The sequence below is a fragment of the Pelmatolapia mariae genome, linkage group LG22 (genome assembly GCF_036321145.2).
Source record: "Pelmatolapia mariae isolate MD_Pm_ZW linkage group LG22, Pm_UMD_F_2, whole genome shotgun sequence".
Classification (NCBI taxonomy): Eukaryota; Metazoa; Chordata; class Actinopteri; order Cichliformes; family Cichlidae; genus Pelmatolapia; species Pelmatolapia mariae.
In genome coordinates, this window is record NC_086245.2 from 5,734,692 (window position 1) to 5,748,203 (window position 13,512).

Sequence of the window (13,512 nt, forward strand, 5' to 3'; positions counted from 1 at the left end):
TTTTATGATATAATTTTCCTGTAATTTAGGAATGGATCTGCTCACACTTCCTCTTTTTATGCATTTAAATATAAACAAATATTAAAACAGCAGGCAGTAGGTCAACTTGTGATTGGAAGTACAAGTCTTTAATAAAGGAAAACCTTTATCATTCATTTATCAACACACATGACATCATATCAAACTGACTGAAAGTCACCTGAGCCGTGATGCTGCTCAGATCTAAAGCATTCTTTTCTATTTTAGGTTTAACGTTTGCAGAACATCAAAAAGAATTACGGCATTGTGGTGATGAAAAATTGTGTTGTTTGCATGTTAAGTAAATAACTTATACCCTATTTTCCTTTGTGTACTTTGCCATTACCACCAGGCCCTTTGAACAGTTGTTAGTGAGGGCAGTTATCTGGGATTTAGCAGAGAATGCAAACACACCCCTGTTTTCCCCTCAGAGAATCACACAGAAATAGGAGAGAAGAAATGAAAGGTGGTGAGAAAGAGCGAGCGGTATGGAACATCAAGAGATAATTACAGTTGATTGCTGCTTTTTGGATGTGAAGTCTGCATTCAAAGAAAGTGAGTAAGCATGGGCTGTGTGGAGCGTTTACAGCAGGGCACACAGGCAGCTTTGAAATATACGTATAGGACATGTAGGCCAATGAAAGCAGCTTTGAGTTTATATGAAAGGAATGTGTGTTTGATATTACTGCTTAACAGGGTTTGTGTTTGTTAAGGAGACGATTTCAACCCGTGCATGTAAAAAACAAAGAAGAAGCTGAGGTGTCTGAACACATATTTATTACTTTAGGTTTTTAATTTGAAATGTGAGAAGTGCTCGTGCAGTTTACACAGCAGCACGGGACGTCATAAACACCTGTTAGATACTGTAAAATATCTACTTCAGTGTCTTTGTACTACAATTTCTTAAAATTTATGATGTTCAGTTGCTTTTGACTCATCTCTGGTAATTTTGGAGATGACAGGTTGTGGTTTTGTTGGCAAAGAGTTCATTATGTCTTAAGGCAGCATTCCTTAGCCATTAAAAACATGCCGGTTATTTTTCTTCTTTGCATGATATTGTTATAAGGTGCAAGAGTAAGGAGGGTAGCTACTAAAGATTCACTCAAACAGTGTTAACTTTAGTATTTAAATGTCCTTGGTGAATCTTAAAGCATCCTAAACTGCATCAGCTTTTTGCACAGTTAAGGTCAAAATCTGCAATAATCTGATGTATTTACAAATATTAAAAGGCTGGAAATGTACGTTAGTTCTTTCCATCCTCATCTGTACCGCGCAGGAAAGGAGGGAGAGTGTGTCATTCTTGAGCTTGAATCTTGAATCTGAGGAAGAAAGACGGCTGCCATCACATGGTGCCATCTACTGCAAGGTGCACATGCAGGGCAGACAGATCGAGGTGGAGTCCTGACTGACTGAAATCTGGATGGGAATTAATGGATAGTCTTGAGTGATCCTCATTGGACGTTTGTGCTGTTAAATAAATGGATGAGTACAATGTAAAGCCATCAGGTGTACATTCTTCAAGTCTCTCTGAGGCATAACTCAGAATTCTTCCAGTACTAAATTCATTTGTTTGGTTTATGTCTTGAGAATTTGGAGTGTCTGCATGTTTTCTTACATGCAAACATTTTTTTTTCTTTTCAGCACAGATATTTCATTTTCTTCTTTCTGCTGCTCCTTTAGCGGTCGCCACTGTGAATGATCTCCCCTCACATCAGCCTTTCCCTTTACATCCTCCTCTGTCACACTCTGCATGTCCTTCTTCACTACATCCATGAATCTTCTCTGATGTCTTCCTCTTCTCCTCCTGCATGGCAGCTCCATTTTCAACATCCTATGCCGTGTTTCCCTCCTGTGCACATATCTCAGTCTTGTCTCTCTAACTTTGTCTCCGAACTTCTCAAATATTTTATTTCAAATCTCCAGTTCCTAAAAGTTCTTTACACAATAAATGAAAGATAATATTCTCATCTCTCCATCTCCATCCGACACCTGCAAAACAAGGCCACGTGGGGCCGACCAATCAGAATAAGGGTAGAACTTCGAGGATTTAGCCGAGGGGGCGTGGCTAGTGGCGCGGACAGAGGTCTGATTGGCTGACTCAACGTTCATTCAGCTGCTCTGCACAGCAGCCGTCTCATCCTCAGTTTACCTGAGCAGCCCTGCTTGCTCTACAAAGCCTGCATTTACCTGTCGCAGGTACAGACGCAGAAAGCAGGAAGTGGCAAAGATAAATACTCATCTCAGTAATTTGGGCTTTTGAGAGGGAATCGAGACAAACACAAAAAGGTTTCACTGAAATTGAGTTAATAACTCACAGTTAACAGAAAAGCTGAAACATCTTTGCGGCTCGATCATAAGAAAAGACCCAGTTTCCACTCCCAGACTCTCCTCGTACACGTACTTCTATGTGCGCCCGGCGCGCTATTACGCACGCCCTCTCCCTCCCTCTCCACCTTTACCATTCTCTCGCTCGCTCTCTCTCTCCCCCTCTGTCTCTCTCCACACACACACACACATACACAACCGCTCTCACTCTTCGTGGGAGAAAGTAAAGAAGGAGAGAGGGAAAGAGAGAGAAGGGAGAGAGAGCGTGATTCCAGGTCTCTCTCTGCTCTCTCCACTTTGGGTACTCGTACCCAATCTGAGTCAATGGGGCTTCAGTGCTAGGGATTAAACTTCAATATACAATATATTTATTCACCCCAAACCCATTTTAGTCTTTAGGTTTGGTGCATTAATATAGGTAACTCATTAAGGAAGGTTTCCGGAGAAAGGTAAAGACGTCTCCAGAGGCGTGCCTTTTTGTCTGTTTTACTCACAGAAGGGTCAGTCGGGCTCCTCTCGTCGGCTGGCTTTCTGCGAGAGGATAACTTCCCCCATATCCCACATTTACAGCTGACCCAGGCCGGAGAACTACTGCAACACTATGGATATTGGAGCTTGTCCCTTCCGGAAGAAACGGAGACCATGGCGCATGGACTTCACCTCCTTCGCCTTGGTAACCGTGGCGCTCGCCGTGTGCCAAACAACTGTGGTTCGAGCAGGTAAGACAGATTTTCCACTTATTATTGATCAGGTTATTTTTATTCTTTAAACAGTTAAAATATGGTTTCCTGTTTTGTTTTGTTTTTCTGTCTCAAACTCCATCTGTTTGAATAAACTGTGGCCGTAATGAGTCTGTATCTCTCCGTTACGGGACGTTTGCGCACCTGACGTGGTTCTTTACTTATTCCCAGAAGAATGAGGGCAGCAGTGCCCCATCAGTGGGCCCCACGGGATCCAAATATCTAAATCTGTTTGGTATTTGCTGCCTGCAAGAATTACGTAGTTAGACGTTTATATTTTGAGGACTTAAAGGACTTATTCCTAAAACGGTCTTTTGTGACTTGTGTTTCTCTTTGGGGCCTGAATCTGAACCATACTAACGACTAACTGCTGATATCGAACTGATATTGGTTGGAAAATACTGATCAGGTGATGCAGAGGTGTCCGATTCTGAATCTGGAAAAAAAATAAACTAATATTCTCCGGCATTCTGTCTTTCTCTATGACCATTAACGGCCTTTATCCACTTTAAAACTAATGCATTCAAACAAGCTGTTAATTTCACATTCGTGGAATCTGTCTTCCTCTCTGCATTCAGACGTCTGACAGGTGTCATCATCTGTTTCTGTTACGAAACATGCAGATATTTTTTATATGTTTTAATCTGATCAGTTTCTTTGTGGTTTTCTTCTGATCTGAACTCTATATGCTCTGTATTAGCTTGACCCTGTTATGTAGAGTTCCGAATAGTTCTGACAGGATGGTGCTCATTTCTGTGCCCCCTACCCGGAGGGGGGCATGGGATAAGACGGTGCAAAATCCTGTTTGGTAGTTTCTGAGCAGCTTTGTCGAATAAAACATTTGGTTTGTTGGATTCTAGTATTTTTAGTTTTTTTTTCTTTTATTCTAACTAAATATTGGACTCTGTGTGCACTGGGCTACCAGCTGGAACCATATGAATGTGTTTACCAGTTCAGCCTGTGCACCAGTCCGTCCATCACTGCCTCCGGTTGTTCAAAGAGGAGGGATTTCTGAGAGATCTCAATAAGACAAAGTGAACTGTATTCCCAGCCAACACCAGGCTGGTTTTCCAGGATTATTTTAGTTTGGGATTTTAAACTGTTGACTTCATGATTTGTTGAAGGAATGATCCGTATGCGCTGCTGTTCCTTGATAGACCGCTAGTCGTCTCAAGTTATTTTTAACAGAATCCATTTATCCGCGTTTATAGTCTGGATTAGTTCAGAAAAAAATCGCGTATTTGATGCTTTTTAGTTTTACCTGAAAAGAAACTTTTTTTAAAGCGTGGCACAAAAAGCTGTGTTTTAGCGCAAACTGTAACTGTTTTAAAAATAAAAAAATTTTCACTGCAGTGGATTTATAAACGTTTTCTATTTGAGATGTCATGAACTTTTATAATTTAAAGCAGTTGTTGCTTTGGACGTTAACAGGTTGGCTCTTTATTCTAAGTGTGCGCTGTTTGCCAGCACAGTTGCAGCACTTTACGGACCGCGGGGGCTTCTGTGGTACAACTCGCCTCCTCCAATGTATTCTTTGGCCGCGTTTCCAATTTCAGATTGCGAGAGGCGATTGCACCTTCCAGCCGTGTCCCGTGTGTATTTTGGAGACATTTTTGCTTTTCATGAATAGGTTGTTATGCGGCGGAACAGCTCGGTCGCAGGGGTTCGGAATTGAAAGCGAGCAGTGTCTGCGAGTGTGTGCGTGCTTTGTGCACTTGTGTTTGCGTATGTGCGTCTGCAAGCTATGGATGTTTGTGTCCAGCTCAGGGTGTGGAAACGTATGCCTCATCTGCATGAATGTGCCTCTGTGTGCAGCAGCCCGGGTAGGCTGTGAGCGCTTATACACTAAATCACAGGGTTTCGTTCGCTGGTAGGAAAAAAAGTTTTATAATCACCTGCTCTGTGATAATGTCAGCGTGACGCAAGTTAAACACTCACGCGACCTCTCAGGGTGTGCTGCGTGCGCGTGTGGGGGGTTCCTGCTCACACTGGCCCAGTGCACGGACTGCATACGCGTTTCTGTGTGCGTGGTGTGGCTCAGCAGCAGATGTCAGAGTAAACTGTAACAGCGCCACACTGCGGCGGTGAAATGCAGATTCAGAGGGGGGAAGATGGTCTGAATCTCAGATGTTTGCTCTCAGATGTGTCCTGAGAGAATGAAGATGTTGCCATCACCCAGAGAGCAACACGCCCAGAAACACATGAAAGCAGAGTTTTGTTCAAAGAAGCAGAAATTCAGAGGCCAATATTTTCTTGACATGGATGTTCCTCAACCTCATTTCAAAGGCGACCGCTCCTCAAAGGGCAGTCTGTCTCACTCAGCCTAAACATAACATACTCCGCTCTCTCTTCTTCCCTCACTGCCAGTGAATAGAGCCACTATATGTGGCGGTGGAGCAGGAGCCTGACAGCTCATTCTTGTGATTGAATGGAAGTGTGTGGTATTTCAGCCGCACGTGACTCAGTTTAGCAGCATTAACCCCGTCCCCCTGGTTTTCCCCTGCCCTGTCATCATGCTCCCCTGATGTGGCACATCTATCCTCTTTCCTCTGTTTTACTTTTTTTTTTGCACACTTCTCTATTTTTTCTCAGATTTTTTACACTTGGCCATCAGGAGCCTTTCCCCATCAAATATCTGCATTTTACATCCAACAGCCATCACTTTAAAACTGAGATAAAGAGTTCTGTCTAATCACAGTGAGGAGAAACATGCAGTTACAATATCAGGTTTAGTTTTTTCTCAGAGACTTTGTAAAACACCAAACTTTCAGCTGACTTCTGCCCTAAGTCGAGCCTTGCAGGCAGTTCTCACGCTCCCTCTCATTCTATGTCTACTTTTGGGATGAATAAATCTTCACCAGTGCTTAAATCTAAACCTAACCATATGTAATGTAAAGTGTCTTTGGGTGCAGAACACGACATGTGAGAGCAGGTTGCCTGAAATGCACAGTTCATCGCAAACACAGCCCATGTTCCTAATGCCTGTCAGAATGCCATCTAATATCCAGTAGTTTAAAAACTATTAACAAAGTGGAAGCTGAACACTGACACAGATATCACAGCGCAGCCTACACTGTGCACGGTTTACTTTTCATCTTTAACACTTCCTGTGTTTCCTGGATTCGAGCCTCCACAGGTTGTCCTGACTCTTGGATTGATGCGTTATTGAATCCAGTATTGTAACAAAATATGTGACACGCTGACCTACTCTCTCAGTCTAGACCTACAAGATTAAACATGCATACGTCAAAGCTGAGATATGCTGAAACACTGTCAGGCCTCATTTCTAACCCACGACATCCCCTCAGACTGTGAACTTGTGAAATCCTTTCTCAGACGAAACCACATTAGCACTGCAGACTTGAGTTAGCTGAAGATAGTTGGTCTCGTTTCCACAGTTTTATAGGTGATGATTTAGCGGTTTGTGCGTGGGGATAGTCGTTCTTGGGAGACATTCTGTTTGAGCAGAAGATGTGCAAGAACGACGTGAGAGCGTGCCAACTTTATAATGACAGGCTGTCTGTATAGGATGCTATTCCTAGTCACTGTTATTTTGCTGCTTCAAGGAAGTTGATGTGGGAGGGTATGGAGAGCAGCTGTGTGATTTTACATGTAATGTTAATGTACATCTTTTTTCCAGACATCAATGCTGTCTATGCATTTGAAAATAGTTTTAAATTGTGGCTTTAACCAGTTATGTTTTTAGACTTCACTGGAAAATGCTACCCTGAAGCATGAACGATGACAGAAAAGCACTTTGAAGATTTTGGGGCCTTACATTTTCTTAATGCAGTAACCACCAGCTGTCCCACTTAATCCTGTCTCTAAATCTGTTTGTCTTTATTGAGCTCACAGGTGGAGTGGCATTTATGGAGTTTATCCCAGCATGTAATGTGTGGAAGACAGGGAAAGTCCCAGTTAGATCTTAATTCTATAATAACGACAGAATTTCTAGTATTCAGAGTCGGTGTTTTTCAGATTTACTGAGGTGTCTTCAGACTTTATCCCCTTCTATCTTGGATTTCTGAGGGTTGAATGCTTTAAATGTTGCAGTCCTGAAGGGATAATTTTCCTGCATAAGTAAGAGCCTCAACACAACTTTACAACGAGTCAAAGTTCTCATGCATTCCCCCTGCAGTGGTGTTTACCCACCGCCGCCTCACATGTGTTCCTGCAGCTAAATTGTTGCCACAGAATACATGATGAGCGTGTGTGTGTGTGTGTATGTGTGTGTGTGTGTGGTGTGTTTGTTAGGGGATTTCCAACTGCTTACTGCTCCCATTCCTCTCTTTCTTATCGCCTCTTTGTCTGGTTCATTCTTACTTAAAGTGTTTGATTTATGGTAAATAAATTATCTCTACTGTGGATAGTTTCAGATCTGTGTTTGTTTACAGCATTTAAATGGTAAAATATAGATTGTGGGTAATGTGCAGTAGCAGTTTTCAGAAGGTCTCTCTGTGAAATGGCCCAGTTTATGTGTGTGGAGTCTACAAACAGCTTTTATAAGGAGAGAATTATGTGAACCCAAGTAAACTGGCACTGATGCTCATTTTTCTTTCTCTGTTATAAAAGTGTTCAGTGTAATGAGTGCTTTTCAGTTAAAAGTGTAGATTGTGATGTGCACTGTTCAGATTTGTGAAGCACAGCCAGAGCTCAGCTCATTCAGCACAGGGGCACCAACGGTCTTAAGACTGGTGTCTAATTTGTGCCTTTGCTCTCTGTCTGCTCCATGTGATAGTAAGTTACAGGGACTCACTCGTCACTGCCTCCTGCTCCGGGGCCTTCTGGTCCCGGGTAGGCCTTGTGGTGTCAGTAGCCACCCTCAGATCCAAACTGAGACTGCGGCCTGCAGCTTTGAAACCACACGAGACTCTGCATGATACACGTTGGCATCATCGGGGACGCACACGCAGACTGGCACAGACCACATAATGGCACACGGGGAGCTGCCGTACAGTAAATGTTGGCACTGCCCTGCAGTTACTTATAAACCACACGGAGACTGTGATTCATTAGTGCAGATACTCTAAACTTAGAGGCAGGTATTAAAAGCTGAAAACAAAGCATACAAGCTTAAGTATAAAGGCAAAGAGACAGATGCTTTGTTTGTTTTTTCAAAGGAATGACTGGATTTGCAGTACAGTTAAACTCACTGAGCGCTGACTTTAAAGGACCATCAGAGATTACAGGATAAGCAAAGAAAGCAAAAGAGGCACCCTTTAAAATAAGACCAAGTTTAGTAGAAATAAAGACATTTAAAGTGAATCTAATGAGGTTTTTCTTATTTTCTGTCATATATGTACTGGTAGAGTGCCGGATGCTCATATGAAAAATAATATTATCATCTTCTACTTCAAATAAGTTCACAAACTCGACTTGCTTTCTGGAGCAGAGTAGGATGAATGGCACTAACTTTTATGTTTTAAGTGGATTAACTGTTCTTATTGAATTATTATATTCTTAATCCACGTGTGTTACCTCCAGTGTTAGCGATCTGCTGCTGTCTGTTCAGTTTCTTCTTTTTTTTGGCCTCCTTCAGGTTTTCAGGGAAGATTTAGTGACATTCGTGTGGTACAAAGGCGAGTCCTGCTTTGGTTTTCTCTCTTTTAGTTACAGATTGTGTCACATGGTGTAACATTTATGTTGCAAACAGCCACACACTGACTAATCAAAGCCTCGGCTTACACCAAATAAATCATGTCAATTCAAATAACTCCCTTTTTACAGCACGGCTTCTCATAATGGATTTTCTGTCTGTATACACAGGCATTATAAATAAATCATAACTATAGAGCAGCATGTTGGAAATTATAACCTGGAGCTTGAGCTGCAAGCTTCTGTGGTCAGCAGGCTGGATGGAGACACAGCTGGTGATCACAGAACAACTTTTATGAGACAGTTTTGGAAATTAGTTTTAATTTTTTTTAAGTATTTTCTTATATGAGTGACTCTAAAGTGCTTATCTGTGTGTGTGTGTGTGTGTGTGTGTGTGTGTGTGTGTGTGTGTGTGTGTGTGTGTGTGTGTGTGTTAGTCCATGGTCAATATAGCACTTCTCTTGCTCTTTGTGCCTGACAACGTTGTAGTTGTGTAAAGGTGAGAGGTGAGAGGTCATGGTGTCAGCTGGAGTGTGTGTCTGGTATTTGGCACAGCTGTACCAGAAATACAAAGGGCACGCATGCGCGCACACACACACACACACACACACACACACACACACACACACACACACACACACACACAAATAGTCTTAGTCACAAAGCAGTGGAGGGGGAATCAAGTGAACTCAGTCACCTCGTACACAAGTTTCAACAAATAAAGATATTGTAATATTTAACCGAAGTCTATCACCCATAATTTTGTCTTTAGTTCTTTTTTTTCTTTATTTTGATGTTTTAAACTTTTTAAACGTGTCTAGAGTGTCCTTTAAGTCATTGTACATTACGATAAACTCTAATCCAAGAAGAGTTTGTACAGAATAAGTGGATGGATCGGATGCGTGTCACTATGAGTCCCTTCTTCCTAATGTTTAATATTTTTGGAGTTTTTTAAGGTCTCGTGCTCTTTATGAGGAACACAACGAGCTTTATTCCTTCTCTGTGCATGCTTTCCTCCCCAGTAATCCTCTTTCTGACGTTATGTGCATACAGAGTTTAATCTGCGTGTCCAGCTGCTTTGTGTTTTCTGTTAAGTCAATGAAGCTGCTCGTTAACAGAGTGTACCGACTCCTGTTAGCAGTTACTTTGTCGATACGCACAAGCACAGTTTATCTCACACTCCTGTGAGTGTGTCTGTTTGCACTGAGTGTGTACATGTAAACACTTATGCGTGTGGGTGTAACATGTGTGGCTCCAGCCCTTCAACAGGCCTCGACTGTGCTCATGTCACAAAGTTAGTTAAGTCTCTTTCGGCTCCATCTAGTGGTGACTCTGGGGAATTGCAGCAGGTCAAACCCTGCAGGAGCTTATTGCAGTTTCAGCTGCACGAGTCATTTTACAGTGTGACCGCCACCATGAGTATCACATGTGTTTCCTATCACAGTGGAAGAAGCTTGTGGTCTGCGTGTTTGGTCAGTTGTGGTTCGGTGTAACTGGGTGGCTCCCAGTGTAACAGGGACAGGATTGTTTCAGTCGTGGGGCACCTGTTCAAAAATACATCTACTCCATGCTCCAGCAGCTCATTATACACTGAACAGCAAACCATTATTCCAGACTCCGTGGTTTAAGGATAAAACACACAGACAGAGTCTGATAATCTTTTTAAAATATATTGTGGCATTGTTCAGGTTCACTTAATAGATTTTAAGTAGAGATTTTAATCAATTTTAACACTGTTTTCAGTGTTTACACTTGCTGTGTTCATAGATAGATAGATAGATAGATAGATGTTCAGGCTGTCAGTAGGTATAACTGTACAGGCTACTGTAATGTGCCCTCGGGTGGCTGGGAGCCCTGTTTCCTGTCTTAATGACAGCAGAGTAATTAGCCCACATTTACATCAAAAGGCTGCAGCCATCTGTTAGCGCTTATGGTACGAACGAGCAAGGAACTGGGAAGAGGAAGGAGAGAGAAGTGAAGAAGGAGAGCTTGTGCCGTCTGTTTTCTTACCTTGTCTAGTTTCATTTTTCCCACTCCTCATCTCACGTATCGGTGCACTTTTCTCCGCCTGGCTGTGTGTAGCTCTGTGGCCCAGCGTGTTATTTTTGTGGGTGTGTTTTTGTCCTGATTGTGGTCCTTCGGGCAGGAAGGGCCCCGTCTGCAAATGTGAGCCGGACAGGGAGTCGGGAACAGAGCGGCACATTGTACTGGGCGTACTGGGGGAGCTCGGGGTGCAATCCGATCCAGTATCCTGCCATCACAGAACCAAGCTGTCTGCTGTCACACACACACACAAACACACACACCACCTTTGCCTGGACCTCTTCTCTCTCTTTTTGCTGCAAAGATTTGCAAAAGACTTAAAAGTTATGCAGATAAATAGATCAGCATCCTCCAGGTCCTGGAAAGCTTTTTTCAATTTAGGGAAACTCCATTGAAAGTCAGGGATAGCATGGAGCCTAGTTTTCTCCTGTTTGTTCTTTACTTCTTTTTACTTTATTATATCATGTACAGCTAATGCAGTCGAGACACCGATGTCTGAAAATGAAAAATGTAGAAAAGTCTAGAGTTTCTTTTCATATTATTGAAGGATTTTTCTTCATTTGTGTCTTCTGTTTTAACCTGTCTCAGGTTTCCACTTTCACTAACTTCAAGCTTTCCTTTTCCTTATATTCCCTAAACTGTACATCTTCCCTTTCCTCTCTTCCTCCTTCTCTCTCTCTCTGTGGTGCAGAGTGACGTTAATGGGCTGTGGTTGAGGAGTCAATATTAATGCACCGTTTGCTCTGTCTGAATAAATATTACAGTTTGTGGGCACGATCTCATAAACTGTGCTCTTGATAAACTGGGTGTCACCTAAACATACGCACCTCTGATGGGACGAGTGTGATTTGAGGCAACCTCAGTGTAAACCTCATAAATGGCTGATAAACACAATAAATAGCCTCATGTTGTCACAGTACGAGCCGCTGACGGTGGATCTTTATGTTTGACAGCAGCAGACAGGTGAAGGCTGATGATCTGTGACAACTTAAAGTCATTTATGATGCTGATGTAGTCAAACTGTTGATTACATCATTGCTTTTTTCTGACTCTGTCATTCACACTTTGAATCTGAAACTTTACTCCTGATTCTGTCTTCTGAAGTCTGATCTATAACTTTGTGCCTGATCGATAGTTTAGGAAACACACGTCTCACACTGTTTCACTTCTTTACTGTTCACATGTTTGGCTGTGATGTCCACAGTGGTAACAGTGCCCCTGCTGTTATTAGAGTGAGTGCCATGCTGTTATATGGTCCACTGTGCTTTTTAAACATGCTGAGGGTGGAATAATTACAGGTTGTCTATAAATAGGACGTTATTTGAAGTACGTGGAAATGACGGTTTATTAATGTGGCTGCAGGGTGAAAAAAGTAAAAGAAACTTGTCATATAGAAGCTGATATGTCTCGAAAAAGACTTGTGGTATTTTTTTTTCTGTCATTTTTTTGTACCAGAGAAATGCATCAGTGATGCTATAAGTTTATTATGAGAGGTGCCACAGCAGGGTGGCTGTAAATGAGCTTAATTGGTTGTTAACAGTAAAGTAAGCTCAAACACAGAGAGGCTCGCCAACACTGAGGGAGGATGTAACTGCCTCACTTTAAAACCTCAGTCAGATATACTTTGTAATTACACTTCACTGGTTTTTTTATGCAGGCCAGTTGTTTTCACACCTTGGCAGAATTTGTGCCATGTGTATTTATTATTCTATCTAAGTGGACAGCAGAGTGCAGAGCAGCTCTGAGCATTTCATAAGAAACAAACTTCACTGTTATTTTTTTAAGTCTTTAAATGAGAATCATGTAGATTTATATATAATAAAAAACTCCTGGACCTGCTACAGTGACAGTATAACGTCTCCCTGATGCTGCTAACAAGCAGTTATGCAGCCTTTTATAAATATCAAACTATCCAGCCTTAAAACATGCCGATAATAAAAATCAATACTTCAAGGATGCTGGTTTCAAACAGAGACATTCCTGACTGATGTACAGGGAGCAGCATTTTTAATAAGATATAATTATAATAAGTTTCTCCCTGTGCAGTATTACTGTTTGATTTCTAAATGCTGGGTTTAGTATCTATAAGCACGTCTGCTTCGACCTGCTGTCACAGCTCTGTTTGTTTAAGCTGATCATAAAGGGAATCACACCCTGAACCTCAGAGGTTCCTCAGTGACACAGTGCCTTTGAGCAATGTGAGAAAGTCAGCCGCAGTGCAGAAACAGACTGGCTGACCTCCGATGTGGAGACGGGATGTGAGGCTGTGTGTGTGTGATTGTACGATGTTCAGGTATGTGTTGAATATTTGTCGAGCGAGCGCGTGCATTCCTGCGTTTGCGTGTCAGGGGGGACTGTGAAATGATTGTGTGGTGTCAGACAAATCTTCATTTGACTCAGCGCGATCACGTCAACAGCCGCTTGTTTCAGCTGCTCGATAAACGCGAGCAGAATAGACGCCACTGTCTGCGCTCTGCATTAAACGGAGCTTTCCTGTACCTGCCCTGCACTGCTTCATATATGTGGCTTGGACGGCTGCCCGCTCGCTCTGACACAGGGCCCCCTTTCTTACATTAAACCTAAATGTACAGTGGCAGCCATTGTGGGCATCTGCTGGACCTGATCCTATATCACATTAGTGATTCGAGAACATTTGAGATCGACTTTTTTGATTCTCTGGGGAAAATTGCAAAGAATGACTGCAATGAAAAATAAAACTGCCCCTTTTTTGTAAAATATTTGGCAATATTAAAAAGGTCTTTTCAGTTATTTCTATACAGCTTACAGGACG

The 13,512-nt window shown here is 42.3% G+C and overlaps 1 protein-coding gene across 1 annotated transcript in view; it reads left to right on the forward strand.

The window, feature by feature from the left end:
* Window positions 1-2,959: 2,959 nt before the first annotated feature.
* Window positions 2,960-13,512, forward strand: part of LOC135932723 (collagen alpha-2(XI) chain-like) — a 40,588-nt gene continuing 30,035 nt past the window's right edge. The window contains exon 1 of the mRNA XM_065470318.1: window positions 2,960-3,062. Within this exon, the coding sequence (XP_065326390.1) occupies window positions 2,993-3,062 (70 nt within the window). The 5' untranslated portion in view covers window positions 2,960-2,992. The remainder of the gene's footprint in view (window positions 3,063-13,512) is intronic.